An 11,454-nucleotide genomic window follows, 5' to 3' on the forward strand; every position below is an offset into this window, starting at 1 on the left:
TTGTATGGGCTGTTTCTCTTGGCAACAATGGTCTTTTGCATGACTGTACTGCCTGCCTCTTTGCTCGCCGGCATACCACTCTTCTATATCGTATCCTCTACGGTATTTCGAACCCAGACAGGAGTTAGAATCAACTACCATTTCAGAATCAGTTAAAGCCCACTCGAGAACTGTAATTTTTGGCTCAAACAATGCTATCAACAAGGCCGAACTTTAGCTTGACCTTGGAGTTTGCCAAACGTAGCTTGAAGCGCCATTACGTATCGCCATTCAGGCATGAAGAACTGAGTAAAACGCTGCGCGCTGCCTACTGGAAACTATTTCTATATCGATCAACTTATCCTGACGACGACGACGGCGATAGTTAATGAGCGTATTTACAGTGTTCCTAGCGCAGCGAAATTGAAATTGGACCAGAAACGACACAGTCGATTGCACCGAAATAACGCTGGCCAAAACGACGTGGGACGAAGGCTTTGATTAGTGTTTGCTAACAACAGGATCGCATAGTCGTGCTATTCGTATTGATGGTAATGATGTTAGGTCGAGCATGCTACGAGGATGACGGCCATTAGTCAATCGTTACTTCCATTCCGAGGAGACAAAAGAAAATTGGCAAAAATCATAGACGTTCGCTCGACAGTGATGCCAGTCAGATTTTCGGCGACAGGGGGCAGTTGGGACGGATGGACGCTTTATAAAATGAAGCGTCCAACTAAACTTCGAAGAAATGCGAAATTAGCTCCGCTGAAAGTGGCCGTTATAGTAGGCGATCGCATAAACCGAACTGAGAATCGTCGCGCAAGGTCGGACTAAAGATGCTGGTGTTTGCTACACATCGCTGGATGGCACTTGCCGTTACTTTTCTTTTCATCGGATCCTGTCATGGAATTCTAAAGCGACTTTGCGGTGGGTACTCACTAATGTGCTGTGACCGAAGCCGAGTTAGCTTAATACCTTAAGCTTCTATCTATAGAAATAATGTTTATGAAAAACGTCGCCATGTCTATTGACACCTTCACTATGAATATGTTCCGGAAACATGCTATATATATGTATATATATATGAATACGAATTGTTTCGCAGTGGTAGATGCTCGGTCGTGATTGATGACATAGCTTGATTGCGTAATAGAAAAAAGTATGATTAAGATAATGACTTTATAAAACCAGCAAAACCAACATGGTTGGACAAGTATGGCCGTCTGTAATTTAGCAATTAGTCATTAGCAATAGAGGTTTGATTTGATAAACCTTCACGCCTTAGAGTGGTCAGCCTAACTCAGTCTTCCTTCCACGCAGCTATAGCGGTATAGATAGATTTTACGAACACATCGTAACCTATGGCTTTGTTTCGTCTTTGAGTATTTATAGATATCACGAGTGATCAGGCTCGCCAAATGGTGATTCGTTGCGCAAGGCAAAATCTAGCGGATGATATTAGAGTAGGTTTTCACGCAGAGAAGTATGCCTTTATGGGGCACTCGATTCCGTACAAAGTGTTTACACAAGAATTCTGAAACATTTGAGCTTTTTATTCTGGTGAATCACAGTCATAACTAGAGAAATGTAGTAAAGTAACTTCGAATACATAAGTGATATATAAAGCAATATTTAAAAAAGTCGAAAACTTAGAGTGAAAGACAGAACTATACGAGGTACGTATTTCGAAGGTGAGGAAGGAAGTGGTGGAGATACTGTTTTAAGTAAACTAATCCGAATTGCTTTGACTAAAAATAAAGACTGGACAGGATGTTAATAGGACAACAACGAGCGTACTCTACATTGCTGATAGTGCCATAAAAAAAAAAGCCTGTAATGCGTGGGCTGTAGCTATTCAGAAGAAAGCATACTTAACGGGTAGTAATATAGTAACACTGGCTAAATCGTACAAAAGCGATTGCCGAGGCAGCCACTAAATCGATAAAAAAGGAAACAAGCCAATAGGGATAACGAAAAGAAAAATAAGGAAGAAATTGATTGAACTTATACAAACAGAGTACAGAGATATTTTGATTTTAAAAATATGCTATAGAACTAGAAGTTTATATTTGTTTCCTTAGAAACGCTGTTTTCGAGGCGGAGTATATAAGTAAACAACAAGAAAGTAAAGCGTGTCGTTTCTATAGCGACTCAGAAGAACAGATCAATGAACATAACAGGGTATGCTGCCATCTTTTACGCAGTTGTATGGCGAATCTTGCCGGAGACCTGGGCTTTGCAAGCAATAAAAAGAGGGATGAGACTCATAAAACGGAATGGAAACCGAGCAAGCAAATTGGTGATGGAGCTAAAAACGAATGTTTGCGTTTACTGCCCTTTAAGTATAGAACACATAATAATTATATGATATGATATACATAACCATAATAACTGTTTACAAATCTCGTTCAATTTCTTTATTTGGAAAGCTGATCCGGTTAACCAGTGTAGATTTTTAAGTGCTCTCGCTTCAAAGTAAGCCGTCTTTTGTACAAGCTAAAGCTATCTTGGCGCTACGACTAATTTTACCTCTAGTCACATAATTAGGGCCAATTTTCATGTCGTTTCCTCTGAGCTTCAATGCTAGGCCAGTCTCATATAAGCGCGCAGTCCTACACATTGCACCGGTTCTGCAACCTTTTTTTTGGAAAAAATTCATAATAATGCTATTTTGTTCGTACGCTACTTAGAGGACCTTTGAGCTACGATTCCCTGAACTCGGCACAACGGAAATGGATCCCGTGAACCGCATCTGTGAGGAGTTTTCTAGGGACCCCAATTACAAGTTGACCTTCGCTAATGCTCAACGGGTGAGTTCAACGATATCGTAAACCTACTTCGAGCGCTATTTCGAAATCATGATCACTGCCAGCATGCCAAATAGAGTCTATCGCACCATACGACCATTGCATCATTCCATCACATACGCCGAGACGGTAGCAGTGTGACAAGATGCTAACTCATGTATTATACGTCTGTGTATGACCGACCGCGCAGCATCCATATGTAATGCCGCAAACTGACCGGCGTAAAATTTACACAACCGTGTCATCGATCCTTTAAAAACTGTGAATTACAGATTAGGTTGAAAATCATGAAATCATCTGAGAAAATCAATGATTCGATTGGCCGCCTTTCTTAATCTTCGATGTTATTTTCATAAACGATCCGTAATTCCATTTTTTTTCTAAAGCGTTTGATATTAAATTGGCACTACTTCCTATTCCTATAATTTGTAAAACGATTTCACTTGACAAAGCGGATGAACAAACTTATTCTGCTTCGGCTTTTTCTATTTTTTTTTCACGATTGGCTAGGACAGGGCCGATTCGGGACCACTGAAAAAACAACCTGACAAATCTCGTCTTTCATCCTGTGCCTTTTTGCTCGCTTGGGTGGATGATCATTGTAGCAGTGCTAAACCACGCACATGCCGTACAAGGGTATCGGGACGTTTATTTTCAAACGAAAACCAAACGGAGTTGACAATCAGGATTTCTGTTTAACAGAGTTTTTTATGCTTACGACAACAGTATCGTTTTGCTCGCGTCGATTATCTGGGGTTTCAAATCCTTTTATTGGTCCTAGCGACAAAGAAGTAACTCTTTCAACCTGTGGACCACGCTTAAAGCTCCTTACGGAATCGATTATATTCCTAATGAGCTGCTCCGCTCTCAGTCGCTCGCATTTCTATATATTTCAAACGAACTGTGTGTCTTACTACAGAACACGGTTAAGTCTGTAGGATTATTTAAGGAATCGTGCGTGCTACCTTAGGGCAATTCATTTGTGATGCTTTGATTTTTTGGCTGAGACTTTTCGATATAGCCATATAGTCCAGTCTGCTATGTCCTTTAAGGGAAACGTCGTCGTTTACTAAGCCAACAATACAGGTACGTTCACGTTAAAGAAATGTGCGCTGCGAAATTATAGCGCGCGTCCTTTCACGTTTTTATAATACATCATTTATTCTGTAAGAGACAATTATAGACTTGGTACAGTACTATGCAATTAAAAGAGACAGAGAGCAATTTTTGGCAGCAAGATTGGAGGTAACATCTAAGAAACACATATTTGAACACCGTAATGGACATCAATTGTGCTGATTTTGTAGGTGGTCAGCGTCATTTCATCACACGGGATGTTGTGTCAACACGTGTAGACGAGGTACTACTGCAATACATGACTCTGCAGCATTCTAACATTTAACGTATTGGGAACAACTGTTTTTTGCAATATTTTAAATTGACTAGGAACTACGTCGATCTCTAATAATAATAATAATAATAATAATTTATTTTGGTGTTGTGGATACTCTGATTCAGGTCCCCTAATATCGTAGATACCCAAGCGTCTCGTACACGTTCTCTATGTTTTTCAAAGTTTCGATAGTAGAAAATCTGCATAGTAACATATCTAAAGCAACGTAAAACGCTCGAAAACGAATTGTAACCCTACTAATAAATAAATCCATTGGAACATTTGCTTAGAATGAGTAGGGCAAACTTTCGACACAATATGTAGATGACCTTGCCTCGGTCTAATCGTTCATTCTAATAGCGCTATAATTGATAAAAGCTGATCTCGACAGAAATAGCTGGGGTAAAATATGCCCTACTGGGCGAATGTCTATGTATGCGTATTGCAGCTACGCTGGCCGGCCACTGAATTCCAGTCAGAGACCTCGAGCTTGTAGACAGAAGGCGGTTATTTTGAGCTCAATGGCAGTACCGTCTCAGTTCTCTTGCTTTCTTTTCATGAGTGGTTCTTGTTCTTCTCAGTTTCCAGCCGGTTACTCGGTCATTCTTCCATTGACCGTGAAGAGGGGCACCCAACATCGGAGTGGCACCTTTCGTATTTGATCTGTGTCGTTAGAGCTGCTGCTGTAGTATGTACAATGATCATTCATCTGTTAGCTAGTAGAAGCGAGATACGTGGCCTTGTTGTGGCAGCAATTTTTTGCTCGCTGCCCTAACTCTTTTTTATTTTCGTGTATAGTAGGATCGAAAAATAGCCGATGAGAGGGTCGTCGTAGAATCATAGCTTACTCATACTGTCAGCGCCAACAACAGAATTAAAGGTCGTAACAGTCGTAAAGTAACGTACCTCACTAGAAGTGACACGGAACTCTGGTCAATCTTCCCTAGAAGTCCAACTCTGCAGCACTCACCGTAATAGGGAGCACAGGCTTGCAGCCAGGGCACGTAAATAAGCGTCAAGGGTGACCGGCGAGTTCTCGTTTGTCGAATCGTTTTACTCACACACAAACAAGCAGACACTCACATACAAATGCACAACGGCCCACATACACACGGAATACTTTCCACTCCATATACAAGTCGACAAAGACAGCCAGCAAGGAAATGGTTTTCTTCAGATTCGGCCGTTCAAAGACCTTGAGAACGCCTCAAGTTAGAGTGACATGAGGTGGAACGTATTTCGTGTGTATGTCGGCCCTTGTGCGTTTGTATACGAATGCCTGCATGTTTGTGTGTGAGAATACGTCTGGGTTTGTCAAGGCACGCAGCAAGCAGACTCACTGAAAACGGTAGGAAAGGTAAAAGGCAGCGGACGGGCGAAAGGGGAGGCGGATGCGGTAAAGGCACTGCTGCTGGTAGTCGTAGTGGTCGGTGAGAATGAAACTTACAGCGAACGAAAGCGGAAACTGAAAAGGCGAAAAAAGAAGGAAGTACCGTTTGGTTGTTTGTCCTGGCTGGTGTTGCTTTGCGTTGACGTTGCCGTTATTGTTGGCGCTATCGCGTCTGCTTTTGCGTCGGACACTTTGCTATAGTAAGAATGTGCCTCGCTTTGAGCTGGAAAAAACGAGGCCTTTTCAGGCTCCATTTGAAAAAGAAAAAGACGATGAGAGAGAGGGTCTCTGGCCTAAGAACAACTACCAGCCAGCTTGTCTAGCGCATCTCGCGTCTAGCCTGCTTGACTACTTGTCAACGGCAAAAATATTTGAGACAGAATGCGGCAGAATGTATAGAGAACAATGCGGCCAGCTCACGATGCTGTTCCTACTGCTGTCGCTACGACTTTTGCGCCGCTGCGCTTTCTGTTGTTACTGCTTCAACGGTCTATCGCGATCGGCGCGTACCATACGTCGTTGTCACAACGAATAGGAAGTAAGTGAGTGGGAACGGTATCATCGGACGTGAAGAACCGACCATGGTTGCGTGACATGACTCCTTCACATAGCACCGTCCCGAGTAGTATCCAAAAAGAGAAAATGGCTTTCTATTCCCGCTTACTTTAGAGCCGGATCAAAACATCGTGTGCGCAGTATACGCATTATCGTCCCACGTTGTATCAGGGGGCACAGAACGAGCCAGGGACATAAAGCATATAATCCTGTAGATTAGTCAACGAGTGTATCGGCGTGCATAAAGTATAAAGGCGGTACACGAGTGAAGAAGTGTCAGGGAAGGATTTTGATCAGGGGCAAAAAGAGTTGGGAAAAAAAAGGCAAAAAGAAAACAGACAGAAACAGATGAAGTTTGCCACTATCATCGACATCAACGCGCCGAGATTGGCGATACCATCGCTCGACTATCTCGTGCCAGCAATATGGACAAGTGCAGATACTGAAGATTGTCAGACGTCAGAAGTTTCGAGACTGGATCTGTTATATATAAGCTAAAGCCTGCAGTAGAATTTTAAGTTGTGCGAAATTGTTCGGCTTTATTACAGGGTGCACAGAGTTATCCTTCCCCGTGCCAGCTATATATGCAAAGATAGTCATAGTTTTTTTTACTTCTGCGAATTTTCGTACATTTATAGCAAAGATGGCAGTAGTACAAGAGCCAGCAAGCGAACAGCCTGGAAGAACCTATTTGGTATACGGTCTCACGAGGAATAACAAAGAAAAATAAGGAAAAAAGTTTGATAGCCAGTTGCTGTGGGTCTTATTTATTATCATACTTACATTATTATAGGACAAGGCAAGAAATGTGGTTTGATAACTGTTATATATAAGGTGTCATATATTTGATCTGTTTTCATATTTTACCAACGCCATTGTAGGATGAAGACATCCGTAGCATAGAAAATACCATCTCGACATGTATAACGGAGGAAAGTGGCAGATTCAGCAGCTAATGTAATAACTCGATCGCCTTCTCCGCGGAGTGCTTTGGCAACAGACGAAACATTGAAGAATCTCTGCGTATTGAATAAATAAAACCGAAACGAAGTCATACATAAAAGCCACAAGTGATTAGAGAGCGCACGAACACATGAAAGGCACAAAAATCTCACGACAATAAACAGATATTCCAAAAAATGCAGGGTCCACAGGGTCCTTTTATTGTTTGAATAGCGCTTCGTCGACCTCTATAGCGTATTAGATCTGACTTTACAATGAAAACAACATAATAAAAAAAAATACTTCATTATGCTCATTTAAATACGTTGCTTTTTTGTGCTTAATAAGTGCGCTTTTGTTATTGTTGCGTTAATGTAGACGAATGTCATCCGTGGATTTCAATATCCATAAGTTGTGGTTTAAACCTCGGCTAGCGCAGTGTATCATTGCCATTTGGGTCTATGGTTGACTTATTTAAATGTCGTTAACAAATCGATAAAAGACTATCATTAGGAAAAACAGAACACTCATGTGCCTGTGTATTTGTGCGTACGCAATTTGCGTGCCCATTTCATATAGATGGCTTAGATTGATTCGAGTTTGCTTGTATCAGGTTTATAGAAAATATCTAGATACGTAATGAAGCTGCAAACAGATAGAACGTTTACTATACGTGACCTGTGACCTGTGACCTGAATCGATGTGAGCAGTAAATACCAGCTCAATTGGATCGTTCGATTGAAAAATGGCCGTTGTTAGAATAGAATACTAAAAAATATATTTTGGCAAGGTCTACTTGCGTCCGTTTCTTAAGGCACGCAATTTCTGCCACATAAGAAAGCGCCTTTTGTCGCCTGCCAAGCTTACTTTAGGTCATTTAATTATTTAAGGGTGACGAACTCACAGTTGAAAATCATAAATCAGCCCTTGATTTTTTCACAACGCCTAGAACATAGCATTTTAACGCCCCTGATAACGGGGATATATACTCAGGCTTGGATCTTTTTGGTTTTTTTTCTAGATGTGTATCATTTCCACCTAGACAACCATTGAATTCATTGAGAGTTCTATTGTAGACAATTAGCAGCCACACCCAAAACAAACAAAATAACATACATCAATGAAATTCTAAATTTCAGCTTACAGCTTTGACCAGCTTGATGATCACTTCATACCCTGCTCTGCGTATATTCAATATTGTTCTCCATCGTGCCATAAGTGTTATTACCGATTGTAGGGTGCAGGCGTTGATATGTTTCAGCCCCTACAAGAAAAAATGTGTGATAGTCGCAATTCTATCATCGGCGCAGTCTTTCGATACTTTCATGTGATAGCATATGCGACCATTGTAATACTGTTGGCTCAGAAACGCATTCGTACTACCTGCTCAGTGCTAAAGCATAGTATGGATTGGCCATGCCGGGTTCTATTCGGTATCTCGTTGCTTTCGTCGTTTTGGTGCCTCTTTCGAGAATTCGATCCTTCGCCCATCTTTCTGAAGCCTCGGTCGAGGATATCGCGCTACGAATGCGATCCGTTGCCAACAGGGGCAAGTTGGCAATACATATATTCTCAGCACCCCGGTGTGACCATATCTACACTGCTGTACAGCAGGCTACATTTCTGTCATACTTATCGTTAGCATTAGTTTTTCTACTGCCATCGTTGCTGCTTCAGCAGAAAGGCTGTCCTGACGTTCCAAAGAAATGCGTCCTAAGCGTCTCTCATTGAGAGATCGGTCGAAGGAGCTGGGCACGGATAAACTACGCAAAAGGAATTGTAGCAGGCTGCAGGCCACTCAGTGTACTGCTGTCAGTAATCGACTTGCTCGTAAGCCTGCACCGAAGGTCTAGCGAGGCACAAACAAGCTATTCAAAGTGTTAGAGGAATAGTGAGGAAAGTCCAAAAGAGGTTCATAGATGGTGAATGCTACTTATACGAAGACTTGGCTATGGAGCGTAGGAAATGCGGTGTAGTATCGAAATGGCAGAGGATTCTAAGAAAAGAGCAGAAAGGAGGCAAACGGATGTCCTTTAGTGGGATATTCTACATCGATGACAGCAATAAGGTAAGATCATCGTCGCACGCGATGCTTGCCTAATTCACAGCTACTGCTTTGCTTTTTGCCAGCAGGAACTCTAGCATCTCTAATATGCGGTCGATAATGGTAACAGAAGATGTTGAAAAAGGGCATCGATAAGCGGAAGAAAAGAGACGAAGACAAACAAACAAGCCGAGAGAGCAAGAATTTATACGCAAGGCTATAGAAGAGGATTCGACAAAAAGCTAAGGCTATCGAGAAAAAGAAATAGTAGGCGATAACTAATAGTCTCGTCTAGTTCTTGCTTCTTATCTGTTAGATTTGGCCTTTGCAATACTAATAACTAAATATATTGGATATACCCATTTTGCTATGAGCAACACTAACCCTGCGAAGAAGAATCACCGGGACTCATTTTCAACCCAGACTTAGGCCCAACTCCTAATCTCACCCTTTTCATATCTTCGCCTCTTCTTTTTCGTGGTTTTCCTTTCGTTTTTCTCCTTTTCCTTTCCGCATCTTTCTCGTATGAGATTCCATGCGCGAGTCCGCCTCCCGGTTCCTTGTGGGTCTCTACGTAACCACGACCCGTGTTGCTCATCAACGATCACTGACCAGCGCATTAGATTACGTTTCGTCTTCAAAGGCTGCCTCCGACTTATCGTTTTGTCTTGTACCCTGTCTTTACCTCTGCCTTTTCCCTATTTCGAGTGCGGAGGTGAGTGCACAGCGAGGAGGAATAGGGACAGGAGCCAACAAGATACGAGAATAGGATAAATTAGGCGCGATAACGATCAGATCAATCGGAGCGCGAGAGGCCAATCGTTCTTTCTTTCACCTTTCGGTGTTGTGGTGGATGCGTATCTTCTGCGCAGTATCCTGTGTAACAATTGTTGTGGTAATAATGTAGTCCATTATAGGAAACGAACGATAGCAGGAAGAGAACAGATAAAAAGAAGATAACAAAAGAGAAAAAAGCACAACGCGTGATAACAAATATTGGAATAATGAACTGTTCAATTGAAATAAAAACAAATTATATACTAAACGATGGAAAAATTAATTCGACAAAAAATTACAGATATAGCAAAAACTTGCCGGTGATGATGCCGGGAAGCTAAGGAATCAAGAAGGTACTATTTTTTTGCAGAAAGTAGGGAGTAGTGAGCTGTAGAAGTGCATAATGAGTAATGTACAGTCGTACCAAGCGAGTAAATAAACTTATATAATGCTGAATATTTCTACAAAAAATCTTTAGTCACAAAAATTACCTGTTAGCTGTGTAATGACACTAACTGTTGCCCTATATCTGAACGACTCTGATCTGTTCGGCTTTATGACGTCTTCATAAAAACTGGGAAGTCAGGCCTACAAAGAGGTTTGCAGGATCCTTCGAAGCGACTACACCGCCACCCTTTGTATCGCTCTCTAGATCCGACTATATATGTACCATGACTACCACAGCGTAGGTAAACGTAAAAAGTGATGTTGGTATTTTTGTCACCTTTCTGGCCGGCTGGTGAGCATAAGTAACTCTAAATCGGCAGCTTAAAGGCAGTACTGGTTGCCTCCGGTTTTAGCTTTGCATCCTGTTGCTCTAGACTTGTTCTTAACATCTGATGTAGCGGATACACTATCACCGTACATCCGCAGGTCCACCGACTAGCTACGTGACGCACATCCATACGATACCCTTGTTTTCTGCCATCTTTTTTGTCCGCGTGGAGGTGAATCGGTAAGCCGCGTCTTTTCAAATTCTTTTTTGCGACAAATTCCATCTAAGAAGGGACGCAGAGAAAAGTCTGAAAAGAGCTGACCTTGCCTGAAGCCTTTAATTAGGTACAATTACAGAATATTTCGCCATATTCATTTCATCATGCGACGTAGCCCTTGAAGAAGCTTTCGATCTTTAAAGTTGTCAAGAGGAACGTCAGAGACGAGACAAGATGATCCCAGCTACACACAATATTATGTAGTTAATCTTTAATACCGCAAAGTTTGTTAATCAACAGTTGATTTTAGTTGGTAACGATGAATGTCGTTTGGTCGTTGAGGTCGCCTGCAGAAAAAAATTAACTCACTTAGAATTATAGCAACAGTGGCCCAAAAATTATCCTTACTAAGCAATCATTCGGTCTATAGAATTTGAGACCTCAAAGTTCCGTCTATAGTTGTTTTATAGCTAGGCTTTCCTTGTCAGGAAAGAGTACAGCTTTAAGGAAAAAGCTTGGTTCATTTTAACTGGAAATCAAAGACAAAAAAATTAAGCACAAAGTAACCCTTATATTAAACTAAGAAGCTAAAGTTGTAACATTTATGGAGCACGGCGTTCATAAAAGATATA

The 11,454-nt window shown here is 41.5% G+C and overlaps 1 protein-coding gene and 1 long non-coding RNA gene across 3 annotated transcripts in view; both read left to right on the forward strand.

Moving 5' to 3' along the window:
• Nucleotides 1-11,454, forward strand: part of LOC147755439 (uncharacterized) — a 176,334-nt gene that overhangs the window by 153,269 nt on the left and 11,611 nt on the right. The window lies entirely within an intron of this gene.
• On the forward strand, nt 669-7,391 carry LOC111251195 (uncharacterized). 2 transcript variants are annotated; one of them, XM_022807561.2, is made up of 5 exons: nt 669-909; nt 1,375-1,445; nt 2,673-2,792; nt 4,097-4,149; nt 7,009-7,391. In XM_022807561.2, the coding sequence occupies exons 1-4, from the start codon at nt 819-821 to the stop codon at nt 4,142-4,144; spliced, it is 330 nt and encodes a 109-aa protein (XP_022663296.1). In that variant the 5' UTR covers nt 669-818; the 3' UTR covers nt 4,145-4,149; nt 7,009-7,391. The 2 variants fall into 2 exon arrangements, with proteins under 2 accessions (XP_022663296.1, XP_022663295.1); XM_022807560.2 differs by lacking the exon at nt 4,097-4,149 and having other exon boundaries at nt 690-909.

Source organism: Varroa destructor, unplaced genomic scaffold (assembly GCF_002443255.2).
Source record: "Varroa destructor unplaced genomic scaffold, Vdes_3.0 BEIS01000005.1, whole genome shotgun sequence".
NCBI classification, from domain to species: domain Eukaryota; kingdom Metazoa; phylum Arthropoda; class Arachnida; order Mesostigmata; family Varroidae; genus Varroa; species Varroa destructor.

Bases quoted from the DNA above. Each gene is read 5' to 3' on its own strand.
- LOC111251195 (XM_022807560.2), top strand. From the start codon at position 819: ATGCTGGTGTTTGCTACACATCGCTGGATGGCACTTGCCGTTACTTTT. The intron at 1,446-2,672 runs GTAGGTTTTCAC...TACGCTACTTAG, and splicing joins ATCTAGCGGATGATATTAGA to AGGACCTTTGAGCTACGATT. The intron at 2,793-7,008 runs GTGAGTTCAACG...ACGCCATTGTAG, and splicing joins CCTTCGCTAATGCTCAACGG to GATGAAGACATCCGTAGCAT.